The following is a 26,643-nucleotide window of genomic DNA, read 5'->3' on the forward strand; positions in this document are numbered from 1 at the left end:
TTTATATGCATAATAGATGGGGTGTAGTGTCTTTTCTTATAATCTAAAATAAAAAGCAATTATAAAGAAACTTTTTTGCCTATGTTGTGAATTTTATGATGCTTCTGAAGTCACATCAAATTATCCAATGGAAATAAAAGCACAGAAATAAATTGGGCGCTAGGATTAAAGTGTAAGCAGTCTTTTTCCATAATGGTGCTGCATTTCACTTTTTAAACAATCCATTGCCCATCAAAATGTCTGTATGCGTCACAGCCTTATAGAGTTGTAGATTATTTAAAAAAAAAAAAAAAAGAAGACAATTGAGGTCTGGGTGAACTGTCAGTTGCTCGCTTTAATTCTTTTAAATTATACAAATCTGTACAACATACAAAAACAATAAATTAACACAAGCAATGAATCGGTGAAGTAGGATCTATTTACAAATATTGCACGTTTTCATAAATATTAATAACTGGCTTAGCAGTACAAAGTGCTACTGAAAGAAATGTGAGGGCAAGGCTTTCCAGAGGCAGCCCCCGTCCCACCAGATCAAAAGCTCCCGAACTGTCTGGACTGCGTGGAGCTCCCCAGAAGAAGACCTCTGGATTTGTAGGAAGGGTTCCTTTCTGCTAGTTGGCAGGTAACTGATGAAAATTATGTAGGGTCCCAGGTGAGCAGGGGACCCTACACTGGCAATGGAGCAACACCAACAAAGAAATGAACTCCCCCTCCCACCCCCCTCCTTTGTCTAAAGTAATGAATTACAAATGGAACTTGAAACTGGCACAACTGGCTCCTACATGTACCACTTGCCCTAGACAGAAGTGAAACATTTTCCTGGTCGGGTCAGAACTTCAAACTCTTATTTTAAAGGAGATACCAGCTCTCCACATAAAAGAGGGGCATCAACAACTTGTGTAAGATTGCAACCATGCCCCCCAACTTGTTCTCCAAAATCTTCCTTCACTTGTACACCTCCAATAGTGCCGAGTGTTCTAGTTGTTGGTCACACTAATGCAAACACCCATTATAAAAAGCGTCAAGCTGGCACAAAGTAATGTAAAAAGCACGTTCTTCCTCCTGTGGTCCTACACCGTTGTCTCCTTGGAGGACGGCTGGTAGATGGCATTCATTCTGGTGGCCAGTGCCCTGCTGAGGTCCTTGAGCATGGTGTCTTCCCCAGATGACCCGCCAGAGCCCAAAAGGAGGTGCTGGAAAGCATTCACCTCTAAGAGAGCAGTCATGTTCTTCAGGAAGTAGCCCTCACAAAAAGCCTTCAGTTCTGATGCCTTGAACAGCTGGAATGAGAAAGAATCAGACATTAATCAGCAGGCTGGTGGGTGGTGGGTGACAATATGAAACGTCTGCTAGCTGGACACCGGACAGCACCTGCATGAGGGTGAATCACCCCTTTAGTAAGAGTGCCTGCTGCACGTCTGGGCACGGTGTGAACACAAATCACTATGGATCAGGACTTTAAAAGAGAGATGACTCAACGGTTATTGAAGATCTAAAAACAGAAATCTGCCTGCAGTGCGAGTGTTACACGTGCGGGGCTGACGTATGGACAGGGTGGTCTGTTATTATTAAAGCACTCCACCCACTCCTGGCAAGATCAACAAAGGAAAAATCAATAGCCTCAGGGCACTCATCTTCTACAAGAAACAGTTCATACAAGTACAGACCAAAATTGTTTACAAGAACACCAGAAGCCATCATATTTAGAAAGAGAGATACAATCTCATGGATGACACATTGATTCATTGGTTAGCTCTGCTCCAGCTACAGCTCCAAAGTCCTGGCTTTGAACCCCAGCTCAGGCATTGTGTCTCCATGTTCAGTATGTCTTTCACAATAGGTTATTTGGTGACCCTAAACTGGGAGAGGGTGCAGATGTGAGAAGGTTTTGTGATGGACTAGCATGCCATCCAGATCCCAGATCAGGTTATTACACCAGTAACCAATTCTTCTGGGGTTGGTCTTCTTGGCTTCCGTCTGGGGTTCTGACCCTTAACTGAATAAGCTGACTAGAAAACGAATGGATAGAACAAATCTGTGGACAAACTATTGTGTTGTGGTGAAAAGTGAAAACCTGGTGAGACTTTAGAATGGAGTGTCAGAGGGATACACAGTGGCTGAAGCTTTTCATTCCAACAACAACAACAACAGCATTTATTTTTATAGCATGTTTTCACACAAATGATGTAGCTCAAAGTTCTTTACAAGATGAAAAAAGAAAAAATATAAAAATAAAATTAAGCAATAATAATTAACAAAGAATAAAGTAAGGTTCAATGGCCAGGCAGGACAAAGAACCAAAAAAAATACGCCAGACGCCTGGAGAAAAAAAAAAAACAAAATCTGCAGGGGTTCCAAGGCCACAAGACCACCCAGCCCCAACTAGGCATTCTACCTAACGTAAAAGATCTAAATCAGTCCTCATGGTTTTCATGCTTCACATGGAAGAATTAGACAATGATGGTCATATGGACCTCTGGCCTTCAATCCATCAGTGTAGGGACTGCATGTTGTTATTCCAGCCACTTTCTTAATTAGAAACCAACTAGGTGACTGGAAAGGTAAAAGGTAATTACAAAATATATAATACCAAATGTTACTATCCTAAAACATGTTACATGTAGTACATAAATGTAGACAGCAATGAAAAGCTTCTTTGTATACATCCACTATTCTTAGTTTTACCTCCTGGAGCATGGAATCCCCAGTTGCAATAAGTAAGTCCAGAGACAATATTGCCCCACCTAGGACAGCTTGGGGTCCTGATAAAAACAGTGAGGGAAATCAGACTAACCAGCTTAGTCCTGAACAGGTTTATAGGGGGTACTAGAGCCCATCCCAGCTAGCATAGGGCACCGGCAAGAACAAATTCTGGACAAGGGTGCCAGTCTATCGCAGGGTGAACACACACAGGCTCACGCCGACCAAACACTAGAACCAAATTAGTTACACCAATCCACCTAACCAGCATGTCTTTGGACAGTAAGAGGAGATCTGATCAGTTGGAGGAAACCCACACAGACACAAAGAGAACATGCAAACTCTATGAAGGGAGGACCAGGGTTTCCTTACTGCAAGAGAGATGTGAGGGAAATAGCTGAGTAAACGTTCAATGCTTTTTAATAATAAAATGTGAAACATTCTAAGAGGGTGAAGACTTTTTATAGGTGCTATATATTGTTTTATTTTCCTCATGGGATTTTATCAGCAGAGATTCAGGTCACAGAACTATAAAAAGAGTAAGGTGAACATCAGGTAGGCTGATTTTTGTTTTCTGTTAAATGTAATGAAGGTCAGACTCAGTACTGTACTTTAATACATTCTTGTTTATGATAGCAGTGGAGTGTGTAGAAATGTGACATGATGGTCAGTCATCCAATTTAAGGTTTCACAGTGTTCTGCTACCTGCATCACCGTGCTGTCCGTGTGCACTGTATATTAAAAATAGGATATGCAAATGGAGGAAGACCACACCACTCTGCTAGGACTTTCTCTCCACTCCCTTCTTACCTTAGCTTGCTGGTACATGGTTACAATGTCTGCTGGGTGTACCATTCTGCTACAGAGCATCTCACAGTGCCGTTTCAATGGGTTTAGGCAGAAGAAATTTGCTGCTTGCAGAACCTGAGAGAAACAAATGAGAAGAGGGTGTTAGGCCAGTGGCTCTTCAAATCAAGAACAATGAATGCTGAAATGGAACAGGACTATCTTACCTCAAGAACTTGGGTTCTGTTAATATGAGGTATTTCCAAGCTGCCAGTATACAACCACTGCATTACCACCTGGAAAGTAAAAAGAGATTGTTACGACTCAAATATACTGCGCCGAGACGTTTGGCGTTCATAAAGGGCAACCAGGTTCATCCTGGGCTTCTCTGTCCTAACTTTATATACTGCATGATAGTTGGCAACAGTAAGTTAGTGCAATAGTGACACACTGAGCTCCCCTTCCATGGATCTCCTGCATTATGTGTCAGCTTCCTCTGTACGCCTGCAGATAGTGGTCCAAAATCAGGAAATATGCTTCGAGAGACACAATGGCCAATAACCCATACAGGTTACTTTGATCCATTACTAGTACAGACTCTCTCTAGTGACAGAAGCCTTTAGTCTAATTTACTTTACAGTGCTAATTACTTACAAGAGGGTGAGTTAAAAAACATAAAATGTTAAAATTCTGGCCATGTCACTGTCTGTGTGAACTTGTTTTGTGCTTAAAGCTTCTCTTGATCCTAAAAAACTGGATTATGTAGAATATAAATGGATGCGTTTAAGTGAGAAGCCAATACAAACATGACTCTCAGCCCAAACTCCTACTGGCTGGTGTATTTTGTAGAAGCCATGAGGAGCCTGGTAGTTCATTAATGGTGCCATGGTTTGGGCATTCTTACCCTCTTAGAAGGGAAAATCACTGCAAATCACAATTCAATGATTCTGAATGAACAACTCCAGGCCATGGTTATAATTTTTTTATTTTTTTGCTTCCTGGAAATAAAAGTACATGCAGTCACCCAGCAGGGCTATTCACATAGAATGTGGCCTTGTCAGTCTTAAGCTGTGGACCCATTTATGAAAGATCCTGGTGCCAAGTTTTAAATTACCATCAGTAAGAAGTGTGTTAATTGATTAATCCAATGTGAAATGGAGCCACAAGCGTAGAATTCTAAACTTTGGGACATTCTCGGCTACACTACATACAAGTTTGATTGTTGGCTTTTACTTGCCCATAAATATTCAGGGAATTAAGATAGTTGCCTGCCTTTTTCTTCTTCTTCACAGTACTGATTGACAGTGCTAAATAAAGTCATAACAGCATGGGATGATCTACCTGAAATGTGGTGTACTTCATATCCTTGATTTCAATTTGGCCTTTTGATGATGCTGCTGCTATAAGCTTCTGAAATCTAAACACAAAATAAAGATATTTGGATGTTAGAACATTAGAACAATTGTGACGAGAGGAAGGTCATTCAGCCCAACAAGCTTGTCCAACCTATTCACCAAGGTGATCTAAAATAACATCAAGTCGAGATTTGAAGATCCCTGAAGTCCTACTCGCCTACTTGGTATCTTATTCCATGTCTCTATTGTTCTTTGTGTGAAGAAAAATTTTCTGACATTTGTATAAAATCTCCTCATAAAAAATGTCAACCGTATCCATGTGCTCTTCTTGCAGAATATATCTTAAAGTAACGAATGGAACCAACTGTACTCGTTTCTTCATATAATTTTAAACACATCAGTCATGTCACCTCTTAATTTTCCATTTGTCTGAAACTGAAAAGGTTCAACTCCTTCAATCTCTCGTCATAGCTCATATCTCTCAGTCCTGGAATCAGCCTAGTTGCTCTTCTCTGGACCTTCTCTAGCACTGCTATGTCGTTTTCATAATATGGAGACCACAACTGTACACAGTACTTCAGGTGAGGCCTCACTATTATGTTGCATGTTTTAAATCACAACCTCCCTTGATCTGAACACCACATGTCATGATGTATATCCTAATATCCTATTGGCCTTCTTCTAAGGCTATTAATCATTCTAAACAACAGGTTGGATAAACCTACAGGCTGACTCATAACAACTGCAGAGTTTGGTACGCTTTCTTTTGTGCATAGTACAGCTCACCTAAACCTCCATGGACATTCTTAAGCAGCCCAGTTGTGACCAGCTAAAGAATTTATGTCTTGCAGTACTGAAAGTAAAAGCAAGCTGTCCTCTGAATGTGTCCATTTTGTTGACTTCTAAGCCTTCCTTTGATTACTGGTATAACACCACATCCTCCAAACTTTATTTTGCAGCCTGACTTACACTATGTTTCATCGTTTGTACCAACCCAGTCTCATTGGAGTGATTCACTAAAAAATGTAAGGAACAGTAAAAAGGTACCTTGTGGATGCAGAAGACACCAGATCTTTATGGGCGTAGAAGGGCTTCCCTTCAACAAGGAAGGTGAGGTCACTCTTGTCTTTGCAGTTCAGGAAAGATATATCTGCATATAAAAGATGAAGACAGTTGGGGCAAGAATGCAACAAAAAAATGAAACTCATCATTCAGGGCGCCAGGATGGTCATCACAAGAATTTCTTTGGGAGTTTTTCTTCGTCCTCTTAGAGAGTCAAGACTTGGGGGCTATCAAAAAGCAGGGCCTGTTAAAGCCCATTGCTGCACTCCTCATGTGATTTTAGGACTTTACAAAAATAAATCAAATTTATTGTATTGTATTATAATTTTGTCTGGACAACTGATTGACAAATTTTCCCCCCAAATTCATCTCAATCACTTCACTACATAGTTACCTTTTACGTTCTTGTTCCGGAGGCTGCCATCGGGAACAGCTGGAATGGGATATGGTCCATAGCAACGGCTGAAAACTGCAGCAAGTTTCTGGACTGTAGCCTCACTCTGTGTTAAGATATTAAAGGTTAGGTTAAGTTTGTGAGTGTTTCTTGTCTATGGACTTTCCATTATCCCTTTACATTTTTATAAGAGCCTAAAATTTGCAAGCTCATATTAAATGTTCCTCATTTTCATGTTTCTATGTTATTTTGTTTGGTGATGCCCAAGGCCAAGCACCCCTGCTCCCCTGTCCATTCCCAATCAACCCATATTCCTCCATTAACACCTACCTTGCTATCCTTGAGTATCTCAAAAAGGATGGGCAGGCCAATGGACACCATCTCATGACTGAAGACTTCTCTGACTTCTCCAAACTCTTCTAGCAGCCAGTGGATCAAATCCCAGCGCTGCTGAGTGAATGATGTTTGTAGGGTGTGCAACCAAGTGTGTAGGGTCCAGGGGACTCCTTCTATGGGGGGGATCAAGTGATAGTTAAGTACACTTTTTGACAGTATGAACCTTTCATGTTGTAGTCTTGCCATGGTCATTGCTGTCTCACCTTGTCGCCGAAGCTCCACTGTGATGTCTAGGAAGCCATGCTCTGAGCTGTGAAACATGGCCTCCTGTAGTGCCTTCAGTCGCACCTTCTTACTGCGACTCCATCTGGCTCCCCTTGGTTCATTCTGCTCTGTCCCTTCAGCCAGCATGTCCTCTAGAGAAAGGATCTCACTACTTTGCGACTCCGGCTGGGACAATAGCTTCCTTAAGACATTCCTGATGAAACCAATGACCATTGACAAAGCAGGTTAGAAACATCCTCAAGTACTAGAGAGGGCATTGTGACTTCACTATGGGCCTCAAAGCTCTGAGTTGTTTTGTCTGTCAACCCCATTCACATTCTGGAATGCTGGTGTTAAGGTTTTCACATTTCTTTTCATTTTTGGAAAACTATTATCAGCTAATGACATAAATATTCCAATCAGAGGACGACATTATGGCATAGCAAAACAGTCCTTTAACTAACTGCTGCAAAATACCATCAATTTGAGTTTACTTTCCAGTAGACTGCTTATTAACTTAGCCCACATATCTATGTACTCAAATCCTCTCTTTCTAAGCTGTTCATTGAGAGTCGGCAGGGCTGCTTACCTGTGCCCATGAGCTGCTGCAAGGCTGAACGCATTGGAGGCTCCTTGAGTGCCTTTACAAGATACCCCAGCCAAGGGATCTGCACCCCTCTCCATCAGCAGACAAACCATATTGTAGTGACCTAGGGTGGCATGAAATCAATGAGACCAACAGGTAGCACTCATTAGACCCCTTCCCAAAAAATTATTTAGGTGCTCACCTGCTGCTGATGCCAGCTGCAGAGGGGATTCTGTCATCTCCTCATCATCCACACAACCATCAACGTCTGCTCCAGCATCTAACAGCAACTGGATAAGAAAGAGCAGTTAAGTCTTGCTGCCACTAAACCAGAAAGAGTCATGTTAAGTGAACAACTTGTCACTCACTGTTCAGTGACAGGCAGCAATTTAGAATTAAGAGTACCTGAACTACAGACGTGTGCGCAAAGGCAACTGCAAACATGAGTGCAGTCCAACCTCGTGTGTCAGGGTGTGCACAGAAAGCTTTCTGGAGGTTTCCAGGGACCTGCAAAGGGAGAAGAGAAGATCAGTCAATAAAGATGTCACAATAGGAAACAACAAAGCATAGCATCGACATTCAGCGTGACAATTTCTTATAATGGAATCAGGACAGCAATGAGATGAGCAAAATTGGCTGTGCACAGATGTCATTTAGCGGTGGAGAGACATGTACGAGCCATCATGCTCCAGTATCACACCACCTGGACAGGACCAGGTCAAGTCAGGTCAACTAAGGAGGAGGGGGCAGTTGAGGGAACGCCCTCATAAGAATTGAAAAGATAACGAGGGTGACTCGTCATCAGCCACACAATCGAACCCACAAGTGCACCCTGGTCACTTTCAGACCTGCTGACGTGACTGGCAAGGAGACAAAAAGATTTAGCTACTGGTAATTGGAATGCTAAAATGGTGGTCTTCATAATGTTGTCACTCTCGGGTATCGAGCCAGTTCCAATTCAATGCTAACACCCACTAAAACATGACAAATGCAAAACCTATACTATTTATTAGTGGATATAAGAATTAAATCCCATTAGACCATTGCTTTCTATAGTAAATAGGTCACACAGTGTCATGATTCACATATTTGTATACAATGAGCAAGGGACATGTACAGTTTGTAGAGTGTCTCGCAATGGGCCACCATGGGCAGTTTAAGTAATCGACATTGCTCCACTATGACCTACAGTGGTGATTCTCAAAAGGGAACAACGCCCACCCCCATAAGACTGTTGGTGGTGATTCAGTGTCTCAAAGAGCCACAAAGAAGGAAAAATTGGGCCATAAAATAATTTTTTAAGAAGCAATGCATTACACCATTTTTGCCTAAATGTCCCATTTTGGGATAAAGAACCACATGTAACCCTATCATCAGACGACTGGTATTGCTCCATAATTGCTGTCCTTCTTTAGAATCCGGTCTTTCTTATTTGTGAATTTCAAGGTTATGTTGCTAATTTTCACTTGTTCCATTTATCCATCTCCTGCAACGTTTTCTGCTGTTTACTGTTGGAGCCTCTCATTTACTGTGGGGTACAACAGAGAAACCAACCCTAGATGGATGCCAGTCCATCACAATGCAGCCACAATTCCACATATGGTGCCAATCAACCTAACAAGGGGGATCTGAGAAGAAAACAAGAGTACCCAGAAGAAACCTCCACAGTGACATGGATAGAACATACAAGCACAACTCAGAGTTCCTGGACTCAGAAACCTGCTTCCTGGATCTGCAAGGTAGTACCATTTATTTCACTTTCACTTTAAGTTTCTTCTGATTCGTTTTGCTGTTTTCCCTGTTGGCTTTCTTATAGGGTTTGGAATGTCTTTTTCTTGTTTCCCATCAGTTATTGTATTCAAAGCACCATATTTTCATTATTATATTAAAGAGAAAAATAAAAACATGCAATGATTACAAATGATGGCTTGGAGTGAGTAGAATGGAAGTATTTGTGGCTGAGTTAGCCCTGACTGACATCCATGCAGGATTGCTTCCCACCTTGCTGCTTTGACAAGTTCTTACATCTCACAATCCTGAATGAGACAAAGCAGGCATTGAAAATGGACAAACTAAAGTTTGGAGTGAGTGGATCTGGTAAGGGTGTCATCATTCACATAAGGGGCTAATTGTAAAACTGACCCGTAAACACTTAATTCAGACCATCAGGAGCCAGCTGACATTCTAATCAGCCATGTCAAGGCACATTAGATCGCATGCGGTGTGTATTAGCTCATACATCTTCACATTTCCACATACCTGAATGTCCAGTGCTGCTCCTCCATCTAGGAGTACTTGCACCATAGCTTCATCTCCACTTGCACAGGCATACATCAGTGGTGTCAAGCCCTAGGAAGATGCAGACATGCACATCTTAATTAGCTTGCTGATTTGGTGGGCCTCTCTTGAAGTGATCTTACCAGCCCAGCACACCTCGATGTATAAAATCACACTGGCCATCACAGAGTTTTAGAACATGCAAAAGATATCACTACACTGAAGGAATGCCATCTGCTCCGAGTCTGCTCTGCCCTTTCTACTATAGTTCCTCTGTGGTACGAGACCAGTCCAGCCTAGTATTTATGTGGACCCCCAGTACTTGTAGCAGTGCACTTGTACCTCAACATCCATCCATTATCCAACCCACTATATCCTAACTACAGGGTCACGGGGGTCTACTGGAGCCAATCCCAGCCAACACAGGGCACAAGGCAGGAAAAAACCCCTGGGCAGGGCGCCAGCCCACCGCAGTGTACCTCAACATCCACTCCCTAAATAGTGACTGGGTGTACAGGCTTTTTGATATTGTAAATAACCATGTGTTCAATAACATGTTGGCTTTGAGAAGCAAAGTTACAGACTATTCCCAGAGATCTTCCTCTTGTTAGTCCACCCCATTAGTGCAGAATCATCAGAGAATTTCTGCAAGTGACATGACCTGGTATTATATTTACTGGGTGAAGTGAAAAGGTGACAGGAATGTTACTTGTGTTGCTCCACGGTTGCTCACCTCCATATCAGAGACACCGTCCTTGAGCCTCACAAATTGCGGTCTGCTTTATATGCTCATAGTACAATAAATGAGGTAGTTAATGAAGATAATATCGCTCTATAAGGTACCTATGCTGAAAAATTCTTTAACCAAAAAAATGGCACAAATAAAATTCAGGCTCTGATGTAATTATAAGGGTCACTAATTCTGCTGTTTGATTATAATGCATGAGGAAGGAATTATACATTGCTGGATGGGTGCCCCTATGCTGGCAGGATGGTCAGTTAAAGCCTGTGCCAACCATTATTGCACAGGTCCTTCCAAAAAGCCTCCACCCTAGTTTGTGGTTTGTGTCCAAATCACATGTCAGTGTACTAACTGTATGGTGGTTGTCAGTCCTGCCAGCAGAGGGCACTGTTAGCCTACGTCAAGCTCGCCAATCATTATGTGTCCATAAAATTCCTAGGGTGGCTGATTTGGGCTCAGCCTTTCGTGAAGCTGTCCTACTTAGCACTCTATATGTGACTGTGCCTGCTGCAGATTTTTATTGTACCATACTGTGGCCCAAATTTCACCAGAGCTTCATTTAAACTGCTAAATGGAATGTATGGTTTGAAGGATATTGGAATTTCTGACAGGATGCTTGCTCATTTTTACCAGGCCCTGTTCCACAGGTTATACATTTCCAGGTAGCTGTTCTCACATCAAGCAAATGCTTAAATATGAGTTCAGACACCACAAGTAGCCTTGGGCTACACTGTTCTGTGCCTTTCTCTCTCTATGGCTCCACCACCAATCAGCTACTACTCACCTGGTCATTCACTGAGTTGATTCCATCAGGCCCCAACAAAGAGCAGGCAGCGGGCAGCAGATCGGTGCGACCACAGCTAAGCATGCGGAAGGCCAGGTTCCACTTGAGTTTCTGGGCCGCAGCAGCAGCCTCCAGGCGTTTAGAGGCATACAGACAGCATTCCACCCTGTGGAGAAAACCAAGACCATCTAAAACAACTTGTCAGCATATGCCAGGGTTCAGTGGGTGTGCTTGGGTTGGCCAGACTCAGCTGGGACGCAGAGTAGCATGCTGACACACCGGTCATACCAGTCAGCAGCAGCAGAAAACGGGTCCCAGCATGCAATGAACCAATCTTCTCCTTTATTGTGGTTTAAAAAAACACCCTTACATGATCTCATTTCGAAACCTCACAATGTTACTCATCGCCAGTCTCTCGATGTCACACTTTTCCCCTGCATAGGGGGTTCAGGACTGGAGCATCCAGCTTTTAGGAGACAACCGTTTGATTAGTTACAGCTGATCAAGGACAGTACGTTCCAGTTCTCTGGTGCTGTGGTCACAGCGTTTCATGAATACTGAAACTCACAGAGCACATGACTAGCATTGTACTTCACCCATGGAAAGTCCAAGAAAAGACCAGTTTTGAATGTTAGCTCTTGGTGGTCTAAAACAACAGCATCTGACAAATGAGCTGACAGAGAACAAGAAAAGTCCCATTAAATTCAGGAGGGTGAGGTGAGTAAAGGCTCAGGACTGCATGCCTAGAAGAACCAAAAAAAACAAAAAAAAACAAAACAAACAACCTTCTGCTTGTCAGCTGACTGGACAGCCTAGGCCTCTTCATCCAGTCGGGAAAGATTAGGATTAAAATTGTCCATCACCAGCTGGCTATTCTCACGCCAGCTTTTTATAGCCTCTTGGTCACTTTATTTACCCACCTGCCCTAAAAGGCACACAGGGCTATTGACACAGAGAAGTGGCACAAGAGGTGTCATATATCAAATGATGCCACCCAGGTGGTAGAAGATCACATCCATAAGCCTGTATGGGTAATCAAAAAACAGGAGGGGGCGCTACTCCAATTGAATGTCCATTTATGGCTATCCCATCACTTAGTCCAGGGATTTTCAGTCACGACCCTGGGGGGCCACAGTGGCTGCAGGGTTTCATTGCAACCAGTTTCCTAATTAGAAGACAGTCCTTGCAGACAATGAAACTGGATATTTAATTACATTGCCTAGCAGTGCTTTCATTCATTCAGGACAAATTTTAATTTCATTGCAGAGTTTCCTTTTCTGAGAATATTATCCATACATTTTATGGAACAGAATAGATTTGCACTTTACGATTCTCCCCATACTCTCTCATTTATTTCTAAATATTTTGTTAACACTGATATTTTGTGATGTAAATGGAACCAAGTCAGGTGGAGAGCTGCTGGTTTCGTTGTTATTTGCATTTCATTATTAGCTATGGCTGACTACGAAGGCAGGAAAGAACTGACACCAACATGCCTCTGCTTAAAACTAAAATAGACAATTAAGGCTTCTGAATTGTAACAAGTAGACTGACTGAAATTACGTACAAAAGCCAAATTGCTTTAGCAGCAAATACACAGATTCTAATTAAGAAATTGGTTGAAGTGTAAAGCATGTGGCAACTGCAGTCAGCCAGGACCTGACATTTGGGAATTTATTTGGGGAGGTGAGGGGTGTCACCTTCCCCAGGTCTATTTTGTTTTGATGGTTGGATTACGGGACTTATTTATATAAGTGTCAGGGATGCCAGGGGCCATGACCCGGCCGGGACGCCAGGAGGGACCGGAAGAGGGTCAGAGCCCTGCCTGGATCACGTGGGGTTTGCCTTCCGGGTTGCTTTGGGGGCCACGGGTCAAGGGCATGGAAGCCTTTCCCTGTAGGGGCCCGTGGTCACGCCAGGAGGCTCGATGTCTTGGAGACTTGTTGCCCCAGCACTTCCGCCACACCAGGAAGTGCTGGGGGGAAGATTTATGATGGCGCCCGGAGAGCAGCCGGGAGGACAGCCGGCACTTCTGCCACGCTGGGGCGTGGCTAGAGGAGGAATGCCGGGAACACCTGGGGCTCATCCGGGTCCTCTATAAAAGGGGCCGTCTCCATTCATTCGAGGCTAGAGTCGGGTGGAAGGAGGATGAGGCAAGAGGAGCTGTGGAGGCGGACCCGAAGACAAGGCATTGTGGCCAGGACTGTGATTGGTTTGGGGTTTGTGCACGTGACTGAGGTCTGAGTGACCAATGGACTGGGGTCTTTGTGACCATTATTATTATTGTAAATACTGTAAATAAACGTGTGGTGGTTTGACAACAACATGTCCGCCTGTCTGTGTCCGGGCCAAGTTCACACAAGCTTTTGCTAAATGCTTTCCATCAGCAACCCTCTATTTAACAGAGATTCTCCTAGTGTTACATCCAGAGGGGATGCAGCGAATAGAGGCTTTTAATCAGGCACTTTTACAGTACACAAACATTGTATGTAATTCAATAATTAAACCAAACAGAATAAAGTAGGACATGTATTGCTTCATTCAAGAGTTGGCACAAGCTCTTTTACGTTCTTTGTTGGAGAAAATTAATTTTAATTCCTCTAATCCATTATTACAACCCTTATCTTAACCCAATTATTGTATGCCCTACCCCTTACACAAATCCTAATCTTAAATTCTAGAATTTGTGCCCTAATCTTAAAAATGCTATTTTGGGTCCCTAAGGTTAAAAGTCTCTCCTCAAGCCCCTAATGTTAACCTATACGTTTATTGTTTTGTATCTTTTTAGAATACCTGACCAAAATAATGATGGACTTGAAATAACTTTTAATATGGTGTTTATTATTTAAACTTTTATTTTAAGTATAAACTTAAATATAATTTATATGGCTTTTTGATCTGCAATTTTAACAAGGAACGGTATGGAGCAGTCTTTTTTGAACCCCTCTTAGTTTTTGGTCTTACAGACAGATTTTATAACCTAAATTTAAACAAAATTTAATACTTAACTAAGATAATACGTAGAATAACACCTTATAGGAGGATGTTTTGAGGTCTTTCAGTGCTTTAGGAATAAAGGTTGGATGGGTTTCAAACAATTTATTTAAATAAGCTATTATTTATGGAACTAAGTGTGCCAGTGCACTGCTTCTCAAGGCATGCATCCCTTAATTTAAACTGCTTAGGCCAAAGTCACATTACACGGCTTTGTCTCATGGAGTATGTCAGATTTGCCAGTCTCAGTTGCTGATCTTGTCACTGCATCATGTCAGATTACACGACAAAAAATTGTAGCCCAAGTCACATTTACCAACTTAGAGCTGATCTTCCAGCACAGTCGTGTCCAGCCCTTTTTCTGACAGCCAATAATGTGCTGCACAACAGAAACAGCGCATTACGAAGCAGGTTTAGCAGCAGTCTCTCTCATGTTTGTCAAAGGTACACCTACTAAATACTGACTTGAAGGAGGTGAAAACTTGTGTGGTTAATCGTTTTGTGTTTTGGATCTGTAATTAGTTTAAATCACTTTGATGAGATCTGTCTGTATTTTAACATTAATTTTTTTTGATCAGTATCAAAAAAGCCAAATTGATTCCAGAATTATAAGGAAAGGTTAAAAGAGTTCAGTTTTAACCAAAATTAGATTAAGAGGTGACACCATTGAACTGTTTCATATTACGAAGGGAGTTAGTCCAGTGGATCGAGACTGTTATTTTAAAATGAGTTCAGCAAGAACATGAGGACACAGTTGGAAACTTGTTAAGGGTTAAATTCACACAAATAATAGAAAGTTCTTCTTCACACAAAGAAATATAGACACATAGAATAAGCTACCAAGTAATGTGGTAGACAGTAGAACTTTAAGGACCTTTAAAACTAATGTTGATGTCATTTTGGAATAATTAAGTGGATAGGACTGTTGAGCTTCTTTGGGCTGAATGGCTTGTTCTTGTCTAAATTGTTCTAATAAAATGTGTAAACGTCCAGGGTTGAATGCTTTATGCCACCATCTGCATACATACACACATTTAGGACAACCCTCGTCACCAAACAGTCTACTTGGGTTCCCCAATAGGGCAATTTCCAAATCTTCCCTACTACTTAACTAAGGATCCAGGCAGCACCAGTTAGTTATCCAGCACTCCCTCTTGAGTTGTCTGATCTCTGATGAGATGCTGGATGTGGAAGACCAGGGTAGCTGCCAAGTATGATTCTGTCCCTAAGCTTTTCCTCTTTGCCATTTGTTTTACCAAACACTTTACAAGCATGACCACATAGCAAGTACACACCCCATTAAAAAATACATTTCTATCCATCAGAGAAGTCCGCTGCAGGTTTTTAAAGCTGTGTGACATCATAGCACCTGCAGAGCACTGGAGGAACAGACATGAGACTGTGAAAATATAAAGTTTAAAAAGAGGCTTCAATGTCACTTGGTGTTAAGTTCAAATTGGACGGGTGGAGCCGTCCAATTAAACAAAATTATTTATTTTTAGAGCGCAGTAAAGATAAGCGAAGGCTTACTTAAAGGAACTGGCAAAGAAATAGTTAGAAAACAAGTCTGTCACACTGTGAAGTCCCTACCGTCTTATTTGTCTAAGCCAAAATCCAAATTGGGAAATGAAGTCAGAATTTGAAATTTAAAGCCAGAAGTTTATTTTTTTATTTTCTGTGACTTGAAACACAAGTTTAATTATAATGTTCAGACATTTCAGTGTGCACTCCTTTTTAAAATGCAATCACAAAAATGTTACAAAGTATTGAACTGCCATGCAGCGTCCATTGAAAAACACAAAACATAATAAATTATTAAACAAATAAAAAAAATTACAAACAACTATGCAGATGTTTAATATGTTTCTAACAATTGGACTGAATGTCTCATGTTTCAATATGCTTAAATGTGCCCTCTAGAACAGTGGTCTCAAATTCCAGTCCTGGTGGGCCACAGTGGCTGCAGGTTTTCATTCTAACCCTGTTCTTAATTAGTGTTCAGTTTTTGCTGCTAATTAACTTTGTTCCTTTTCATTTTAATTTACTTGTGTTTTAAGATTTGTTCCCCAGAACTTCTTCATCATTCCTCTGAATTGCTTCATTTCTGTCCTCAAATGGCACCCAAACAGAAATAAAATATGACTTGAGTGAGCCAACAGAAGGTCAGCTAAGTCAGAGCCTTGAACTCCAATCAATTTCACTCCAACTAGTTGCTTCATTAGGAGCCGATTCCTGTTGTTAATTAAACCCGTTCTTTAATTCCATGGCCTGTTGCTGCTCTCATTGTGCAATAGCAGACATTTCTGAAATTGTTGATTTTCTCTTTTCTAAGAGCTCTGTTAAAATGTTTAGGGGACCTGAGCAGATCAACATTCCCAAGACCTTCATTTTTCTTTATTTTCAGATATTGTATGATGGACACAGTTTACTGGACATGTTTAGGCTCATTTTATGTCTCATTATTGTTTGGCTGCTAATTAAGGAAAATGAAACAATTGAGGGGTCTGAGTCTTCAAGAACAAGTCAACTAAAGTTAACTCAAATGAAGTTAGCAGCAAAAACGGGTCACTAATTATGAAAAGGGTTAGAATGAAAACCTGCAGCCACTGGGGACTCCAGGACTGGAGTTTGAGACCACTGCTCTAAAAAGTATCCATTTTATATAATGTTATACTTGATTTTTGAGTCTCTATGTTGCGAATTGAGCCACTGAAATAATACAATTGATTTAAAATTTGGGCAAAAGATCTTCCTGACAAGAATGACCACCAACACAACAGCTAGTTACTTTAGCCCTTGTCATGGAATAACCATCTGACAGAGAAAACAAGCTGCTAAAATCAATCCCAGGACTGCACAGTATGAGTAATGGAGCTCTGCTGGGGCAGGCGAAAAGCAGACATTAAAATATTCCAATAACTGCAGTAACACAGTTCTCTTGTCAGACACTTTTGAACCCATAAAAACGAGACATATCACAAGTCTTATCAACATCAACTCACAATCGTCCAACAACGTATATATCAAGGTGGGCTAGACCAAGAAAGAAGAGTGCATGAATTTGTCACAATGGAAAGATCCACGGATTTGACCTCCAAAGCTCATATTGGTAGACACTTAATCGGAGATTTATTTGTGTCCAAGAGTATTCTTGACTGCAGTCTCCTGACTAAAGTGCATTTTATAGCAGAAACATAATTCTGTTTATAATCCACTTTTCATTAGTCAGAATTCCAGCTCCTTCCTATAGGTTATCTTGGCTTGATACTGAATGATTTCTGTGTGTTAGTTAAGCAGGGCAGATGTCATGTTGTTTCAGATACTGTCTTTCTCATTATGCATATAGTAAATAGTAAGAGGCCATACATAGTGCAAGACAGCGTTTCCTGCTGGCCTTCCTTTCTTAATTTATGCTCAGAACATCTTTGCATTGTCTGTTATCTTGCCACCCCTATCAGGACAAGTTCAGGGTGGCCCTCCATCCAGGATACCACAAGTGTCTAATACATTACTGATAAAACTGTCAATTGGTCATATTTTCTTTATTATGCTAAATCACTATTTGAATTCTTACCCAAAGTACTCAGGCTTTTTTAAGCAGGAAAAAAAATATGAAAGGCAAACAAAACACAATCACCATGTAGAAAGACTAACAGAATAAAAGCTCAGTGGGTAGCAACTTCAGTAGTCACGATTCATTGCTGTTTTCATGCTCTGAACTGTACTAATTCTGACACAGAATAAAGAAAACAGCCAGCTTCCAACAGCCACCTAAACCTTTCACTCGACAGCTTCTGCGTCAGTCTGACAAATGGAAGGAGTCAGCAGGCACCTTGGAGTGGAATGGCATACCAACCTGTAATCACTGTTCTAACTTTCTAAAGGAGAGCAGGTGGGGGCTTTCATTCATTACGGCCCACCTAGGTGGTGAGGGCAGCAGCAGAGGCAGGTCAGGTGTTTGGACTGAAATGCGACAACATGAATCACAGATTTGTGAAAATAGGGGAGCGGTAAGTCGGAAACTACTGCATTGCCCACCCTTTGTATTAGTCATTCATATATTAATTTATATATAGCTGGAGTACAGTTCATTACAGGATCATACAAAGATAACAAATAAATCTATCTATCTATCTATCTATCTATCTATCTATCTATCTATCTATCTATCTATCTATCTATATTATATAGTGCCTTTCATATCTATCTATCTATCTATCTATCTATCTATCTATATTATATAGTGCCTTTCATATCTATCTATCTATCTATCTATCTATCTATCTATCTATCTATCTATCTATCTATCGTGCCTTTCACATTAGCACCTTTCATATCTATCTATCTATCTATCTATCTATCTATCTATCTATCTATCTATCTATCTATCTATCTATCTATCTATCTATCTATTGTGTCTTTCATATTAGCACCTTTCATAGATTATCTATCTATCTATCTATCTATCTATCTATATTATATCTATCTATCTATCTATCTATCTATCTATCTATCTATCTATCTATATATCTATCTGTGCCTTCATATCTATCTATCTATCATATCTATCATATTATCTATCTATCTATCTATCTATCTATCTATCTATCTATAGTGCCTTTCATATCTATCTATCTATTGTGTCTTTCATATTAGCACCTTTCATAGATTATCTATCTATCTATCTATCTATCTATCTATCTATCTATCTATCTATCTATCTATCTATCTATCGTGCCTTTCACATTATCTATCTATCTATCTATCTATCTATCTATCTATCTATCTATCTATCTATCTATCTATCTATCTATCTATCTATCTATCACATTAGCACCTTTCATATCTGTCTGTTTGTCTGTCTGTCTGTCTGTCTTTTTTTTCATACATTTTTCCTATTTGCCTGCCAGTACTTTTCATTTGCTTACCTAACTAGCTTTTCTACTATATTTGTAGGTTAGTTAATGCTCATATCAAACACCAAAATGGGGAAAAAATATGATCTGAGTGATTTTGACTGTGGGATAATTGGTGGTGCCAGACAGGCTGGTTTGAGTATTTCTGTAACTGCTAATCTCCAGTCTTAGTAGTTTACAGAATGGAGTGAAAAAACTAAAAACGTCTATGGTGTGTGGCAGTTTTTCGGACATAAACCTAGTGTTCATGTGAGAGGTCAGAAGAGAATGTCCAAACTTGTTCAAGCAGACAGAAAGACTGTGATAGAAGACCACTCTGTACACTGCAATGAGTACAAAAGCATCTCAGAATGCACAACACATCGAACATTGAAGTGGATGGGATACAACATCAGAAAACCACATCAGGTTCCAACCATGTCAGGAAAATACAGAAACCTGAGGCTGCAGTGGGCACAGGCTCACCAAAATTGGACAGATGAAGATGGAAAATGCAGAGTGATCTGACAAACCTTTACTTGTACTGAGGCACACAGATGGTAGGATTAGAATTTGGTGCCAACACCATGAATGCATACACCCAACTTGCCTTGTGTCAACAGTACAAACTGGTGGTGCTGGTATGTTGGTATGGGAGATGTCTTCTTGGCACACTTCATTCCAGAAAATATACCAACCAATTAACACTTAAATGCCATGATCTATCTAAGTATTGTTGCTGACCATGTGCTTCTCTTCATGTCCACAATTTGTCCATCTTCTAATGGCTACTTCCAGCATTGTAATGAACCAGGTCACAAAGCAGAAGTCATCTCAAACTGGCTTCATGAACATATCACTGAATTACTTATTCTACAGTGGCCTTTCCAGTCACCAAATCTGAATCCAGTAGAACACCTTTGCAATGTGCTAGAATGGGAGATTCAAAGCATGAACTTTGCCACAGCTGATAAATCTGCAGAAATGTTGTGATGCACTCATGTCAACATGGACCAGAATCTCAAAGAAATGTTTCCGACATCTTGTGTAACCCATGCCACAAAGAACTGAGGCTGTTTTGAGAGCAAAAGGAGGCCCTACCTAGCACTGGAATAGTGGTCTGAAGAATTTGCTAAGTAAGATATATATACTGTACTGCACTGCCGTTGAGGAGAAGACATTTATCAATTTTTATAGATAGGCCATTATAAGGCACTAAATGTTAAAAACTCTCAGCCAGTTTCCACTCGCCAAAACCAGCACTATTGCCCCAGTCTTACCTCAGAGGCCGTGGCTCACAGTCAACTCCAGGAAGCAGGAGTCTGGCCGCCTGCTGGACGTCATTGCTGTCCACTGTCAAGCTGTGCCGGTGCTCAGCATAGGCGACACAGACACGGATCCACTCGACCAAAGGAGGCAGGGAGGCATACGGCCTGTGGAAGAGAAGAAGAGGCAGCATGATGAGGCTGTCTGAAACTGAAGGAGAGTGTCACATGAGGAAATGGGGGGCTTACCTGTCACTGCAGAGTTTGACTTTAGGAGGCTCACTATTGGGATTGTCCCAGTCTATTTGTTGGCAGGCAGTGTAGTAGTAAAGTGTGTGTAGGGCTTCAGGCTCCCAGGACAGAGGCCCCTGTCGAAAGTGCAGCTGAAAGGTTCGGCCTGTACTCTGGGCACCCAGCTGCTGCAGTTGGTACATTGCACTGATCACCAGGTCACCTGTGAGATATTCAAGAAAGTTTCTTAATTTGTTTGGTTAATGCCAACTATAAAAGGCAATATATAAAGTACAACTAATATGATGTGTGGTTACTATGGCACAGGTATTCTAGCTTGGAGACTTTTTATAGTCTATTAGCTGTCCCTGCCCACATAGTAGTGAAAAAGGACAAACTTTAAAAATAAATGTAAAAAAATGTAAAAATACGTAATTCTGGCTAAGTGGATGGTAGGTAAACGCCAACATCAAATGTTGGCACTGTCTCTGATCATGTTCAGCTCTGACAGGAGAGCATCTAACGTGTGGGGAGAAAAGCACATGGCCGTGATATCTCTGGCAATCAGGAGCTACCATCTAAAACACTCGTAGCTCTGATCTCTCTCTCTCAAAAATATCAAATGTTACTCCTTAACAATCTGTAGATGATAATGTCTGTTGAATAAACAGGATTCACTAGCTTAAAGGAGGCAAGGTGCGCTCCTACACATGGCGAGAGGTAGAGCAACTTGAATCGAGGCTGGTGCATGAGTGAGGAGGGCCCCGCCCACTTCCCCTCAGCCTGCAGCCGCTCTCTCGGATTCGTGCAAATAATTTTATACCGCAAGCGAACTATGATACTGAGCGCAATGAGCAAAGTCGCAAAATCAACCGGAATGTTCAAGCAAATTATAGAAAACAACCCGATCTAAATCTGTTAAGTAGTTCTCTCGTGAAAAGCAGACAGACAGGCAGACAGATGTTGGATTATATATACTGTGGAAGGCTGCCGGCTTCCCAGGCCGGTCCGCACCCCCAGGCCGACAGGAGGAGCTCTCCCGACACCAGGATCGTGCCCCGAGGTCCAGCAGGGCCTTATGGACTTTGTAGTGTTTATACACAGCCCTGCTGGATACCTTGGGGACCACCAGGAGTCGCTGTGGGAGGACTTGTGGGATCTGTTGTGCCCTATGACCCGGGAGTACGTCACAGTCACGTGACGGGAAGGAATGGCGTGCTCCCGGGGTGAAGTAAAAGACTGATTGCCCTGACCCGGAAGGAATAGGGAACTGTGGACTGCTGGGACAGGAACACCTCCGGGTCAGGGGCTATAAAAGGACGGTGCCTCAGTCCAGACACTGAGCTGTGCTGGGTGGGAGAGGAGCAAAGTGTCTGGGCGAGGAGGAGAGGTTATTGTGTTTATTATTAGTGGATAGTGATTTGTTGTGAGATTTATGAGTAGTGTGGGAGGTGCTTGGTGCACTGTGAAAAATAATAAAAAGGTCGTGGACTTTTACCTGGTCTTTGGAGTCATACCTGAGGGTTCAAGGGTGCACTACTGCCCCCTACTGCCACACTGGCGTAGCCGGCAGGATTCTCTGGCCGTCTATTGGCAGAGGACCTGCATAAAACAAATTTCGTGTGGGCAGACAACCTCGGTCGATTCCCCATTTTTCACGGAGGTGCACAACACCACCCACTGCCAAGGAAGCGGCAACAGTGCGTGTTATCCCGCTCTACAGGGCCATGGGAAAGAAAACGGGAAAAAAGAAGGTCAGTCCCAGCCGCCTGCAGGGCATGACGGACGCCGCGATGTCCTGGACCCTCCTGACCGGGAGCGAGGAAGACAAAGCGCTGATACGGGCCAAACAAGCCCGGGCCGCGAAGGACCCGGGACACGGACAAATGCCGAGCGCATCGTACTCCTTAGACGGTCCGGGGGTGCCGCATTCCGTTACGGAGGCGGCTGCAGGTAAACCGCCCGACGTCCCGTCTTTGTTTTTATCCTGTTTTACAGACGTCCGCCGGGAGGATTGCAGCGGCGTCTTGGACGACTACCTCGTGCTTCGGCAAAATGGCCGCGGCTCCCAAAAGACAAGCCGTGACGCAAGACGGCTAGAGACAGCCGCAGTCGGCGACAACAGACTGGTCACCCGCGGTGGATGTCGGGACGGTGGAGGAAACCCGGAGTCCGCCGACGAGGCCGGTCATCCCCTAACGGGTCCAAGCCTCCTGGAAAGGGAGGGGAAGGCGGGCGAAGCGCCGCCGAAACAAAAAGCCTCCGACAAAGAGGGACGGCTTGTGGCTGACGGGTCTGCCGCAGAAAAGAAAAAGGCAGATCTCAGCCGGCTTGTGGTAGCCAGCCGTCCCTCTGAGGACTCCAACTCCCAGGAGCCTTTGCGCGACCCAGCGGAACACGTGCCTGGAGGCGACGGGCTCATTGGCTCCGGCCGGACGGTAAGCAAACGCGAAGCGAAAATGCAGCCGGCCGTAATAACTAACTGTTTGACTTACAGGGTCTCGAAATACCTCGAGCCCCTACACCGTTTCTTACAGGGTGTCGAAGACCTAAAGGAACGAGTGGAGGAACTAGGAGCAACGGCAGCGGCACCTGCAAAGGCACTGAAGGATTTTGTGCAGCGGCTGCGCCGGGAAGCTCCGGAGATGATCGATGCGGAGTACAGGTGAGTCCCTCCCGTGTCGTAGAGAATAAGGGGACACAGTGCGATCGGGCACCGCTGAGAATGAGTAGCGCGTGTCAAAGCACTGTGTACCCGACAAGAGACTGGGGCACGATGACCGAATGGTCGGGACTGGAGCAAACAGCCCGGGGCATGCGCGTGGCGTGGCTTTCCGGGGCAGTACGGCTCACCAGGACCCGACCGGTCTTAAGTGCGGGGTAGCGCCGGTGGTAGGAGTGCCGGGGCCGCCGTGCGGTGCAGCTGAATAGTGCTGTTCATCGGTGCGGGACGATGCTAATGACGCCGACTCCTAGTAAGCGGAAGGAAACGGGTGTGCAGACAGTAAAGAGGCTCTCCTCTTTCCATGGAGAGCCTCAGGCTGAGCGCAAGCCCCAGATCAAGCGGGAGATCCCCAAAAGGAAAGGTGGGTCCCCCGACATAATAAAGAATAGGCTTAAGGGCCGCCAGGCGGCCGTGATGACTTCCCTGGCAGGTGAAGGGGCGGAGACGGCGCTGACGGAGTTCCCGAGATGTTTTTGGTCCCGCAGAGGGAAGCAACCAGGAGGGCTTCGTCGGTGCTATAATTGCCGCAACCGGGCCACGAGGCGCCATTGTCCCCGGGAGACAGGAGGTACACCGCCCCCAAGGTTTGCTCGAGGACAGGGCAACGCTCAAGGCCGGATGACGCGCCCTCCTGGAGGAGGACGCCCTCGGGGCGGACGCTCCGCCCCAGAAGTCGCCGCTAAGGGGAACTGTGGAAGGCTGCCGGCTTCCCAGGCCGGTCCGCACCCCCAGGCCGACAGGAGGAGCTCTCCCGACACCAGGATCGTGCCCCGAGGTCCAGCAGGGCCTTATGGACTTTGTAGTGTTTATACACAGCCCTGCTGGATACCTTGGGGACCACCAGGAGTCGCTGTGGGAGGACTTGTGGGATCTGTTGTGCCCTATGACCCGGGAGTACGTCACAGTCACGTGACGGGAAGGAATGGCGTGCTCCCGGGGTGAAGTAAAAGACTGATTGCCCTGACCCGGAAGGAATAGGGAACTGTGGACTGCTGGGACAGGAACACCTCCGGGTCAGGGGCTATAAAAGGACGGTGCCTCAGTCCAGACACTGAGCTGTGCTGGGTGGGAGAGGAGCAAAGTGTCTGGGCGAGGAGGAGAGGTTATTGTGTTTATTATTAGTGGATAGTGATTTGTTGTGAGATTTATGAGTAGTGTGGGAGGTGCTTGGTGCACTGTGAAAAATAATAAAAAGGTCGTGGACTTTTACCTGGTCTTTGGAGTCATACCTGAGGGTTCAAGGGTGCACTACTGCCCCCTACTGCCACAATACATATATTGATAAGATGGCCCCAGGTCAAAGGAACCACACTGTGCAGGTAACCAGACCTATATATGATTTTTACTTATTTCGATAACTTTAATTTGTGCAATGAAGAAAGCAATTCTAAGGAAGACATCACTCAGAATCAAAAAAATACATTGTCACTTGGAGAATCACTTGTTCTCGAGGTACAGCCACAGTCTTAGCTATAACCTAAAGAACCGAGCTTGATGACCTGAATGATCACCTCTCATTTGTCGGATTTGTTTTGCTCTTATGTATGCCTCTCAAGGGGAAACAGCTTCCTCTCTAACACGTATGCACATCATTATCCATTTTTCTCTCAGTAAACTCTGCCTGCTTGGTACCTATGTCTGGCTTCTTTCCAACAAAAAACCTTGGAAGGAAGTTGATCTTATTAAACCCTGGTGCAAAAAGTAGCTGATCTCCAGCTCAGTATATTCCCACGGCTCAAAGGTGATGTTTGTGAGAGCAGAATCATCGTCTCAGAGGATTCCAGGAGGAGGATTAGACAGTTCCTGAGCAGTCACGCAGTTGCGCAAAACAAACATCAGGCGCTAGCTAGCTCTCCACACCCTAGCTTAACTGGCTCAAGCAGCACAAGGAACAGTGATTAGCAGCAGTAAGTCATGGACACATCCGGCTCATTTGTACAAACCACCATTGTATCTTGATATGGGGAACACTCAATGCTGCCCAAAGACATGGTGATCTACTCCGATTCCAAGGCTTGTAGTATTCCCCTGCTTCCCTAAGTTCACAGATCACAGTGAGGTGTGCCACACTGCCCATGGAGATGGTGAGCATAGCCTACTCTAGAGACTGCAACACATCCGGCTTCAACAATCAAAACAGATTCACTAAGCTCCGTCATACTGTCCATAGAGGCATAGAGATGGTCCTTCTCTAGGGGTATTCTTCTCCACCAAGATTAGAGAGCACAGCAATTTGTACCACATTTCCCAGACAAAGTGAGCAATTCCCACTCTGTTCCAACAAACAAGGTCAAATTTACTAAGCTTAGTGAGGAGTACTCATTGAGCTGCATCACATAATCACACAGGCATTGAGGTCCAGGATAAGTTAGCAGAGCACAGTAAGGTGTGCCACCGTGCCCACTCAGAGGCCCAACAGCCTCTAATATGGGGTATTCCACCAAATAAGCAGTCGTTTGAGCTCAACCACATGGAACCTAAAAATGGTGAGGAGGGTCTTCACCTAATTCTGTATTTTAGTGCTGACTTCTATCTGCCTAAACAGATACTCTGGAACATTCAGGACAGTCCCTGAGAGAACATATTTATGCTCTGCATACTGCTTATGGGAGGTTACTCTACAGGGTCTGAAGCAAATCCTAGATAAGAACATGGAATGATTCCATCATATTGACCATTACAATGATGGGCTTGCACAGACCACTAAGCCAAGAAAGAAGCAATCGCCATCACACTATTTGTAGAGCAACTTAGAAGGACCTATTCTGGAGTCTTACTTGCTCCACCAAAAATTAAGATGATTGAGCCCCAATGCACTGTCAATATACAGTAGATGGCAAACACAATAGTGTACATGCTTCTCCAAGGCCTTCCCCTTCAGCACACTCCACTCAACCAACTCAGGACAGCTCAATTAGGTGTGCCACCACTGCTCCTAGAAATGGTGTGCATGTTCTTCTCCAAGGCTGTCAGCACACTTAGACTACCAGGTTTTGGACAGCACAATGATTTGTGTAACATTGTCCAAAGAAAAGGTGAACAGGATCTATTCCACAGCCAGGTAAATTAAATGGAAACAAAGAGCTTTGTCACAGTGACAGCAGTGGGCTCTTCTTCAGGGTCAGGAGAAGCTTGGACATTCACTGATACAAGCAAGATAAACAACAACTTGGGGTACCATGGCCAGTGAAGGCCCCAACGCTCACATGGAAAAAGAATATGCAGGGACAGTTGAAGGCACCAAATA

General features: G+C 43.4%; 1 protein-coding gene across 1 annotated transcript in view; it reads right to left on the minus strand.

Moving 5' to 3' along the window:
- Positions 1 to 308: 308 nt before the first annotated feature.
- Positions 309 to 26,643, minus strand: part of LOC120526220 (ankyrin repeat and BTB/POZ domain-containing protein BTBD11-B-like) — a 42,988-nt gene continuing 16,653 nt past the window's right edge. The window contains exons 4-18 of the mRNA XM_039749268.1: positions 20,690 to 20,894; positions 20,456 to 20,608; positions 11,287 to 11,452; positions 9,743 to 9,832; positions 7,889 to 7,990; positions 7,686 to 7,773; positions 7,487 to 7,607; positions 6,897 to 7,111; positions 6,628 to 6,806; positions 6,298 to 6,403; positions 5,889 to 5,991; positions 4,828 to 4,903; positions 3,714 to 3,782; positions 3,511 to 3,624; positions 309 to 1,280 (exon numbers count right to left, since the gene is read on the minus strand). Of these exons, the coding sequence (XP_039605202.1) occupies positions 1,071 to 1,280; positions 3,511 to 3,624; positions 3,714 to 3,782; positions 4,828 to 4,903; positions 5,889 to 5,991; positions 6,298 to 6,403; positions 6,628 to 6,806; positions 6,897 to 7,111; positions 7,487 to 7,607; positions 7,686 to 7,773; positions 7,889 to 7,990; positions 9,743 to 9,832; positions 11,287 to 11,452; positions 20,456 to 20,608; positions 20,690 to 20,894 (1,997 nt within the window). The 3' untranslated portion in view covers positions 309 to 1,070. The remainder of the gene's footprint in view (positions 1,281 to 3,510; positions 3,625 to 3,713; positions 3,783 to 4,827; positions 4,904 to 5,888; positions 5,992 to 6,297; positions 6,404 to 6,627; positions 6,807 to 6,896; positions 7,112 to 7,486; positions 7,608 to 7,685; positions 7,774 to 7,888; positions 7,991 to 9,742; positions 9,833 to 11,286; positions 11,453 to 20,455; positions 20,609 to 20,689; positions 20,895 to 26,643) is intronic.

The sequence above is a fragment of the Polypterus senegalus genome, chromosome 3 (assembly GCF_016835505.1).
Source record: "Polypterus senegalus isolate Bchr_013 chromosome 3, ASM1683550v1, whole genome shotgun sequence".
Taxonomy (NCBI): Eukaryota; Metazoa; Chordata; class Cladistia; order Polypteriformes; family Polypteridae; genus Polypterus; species Polypterus senegalus.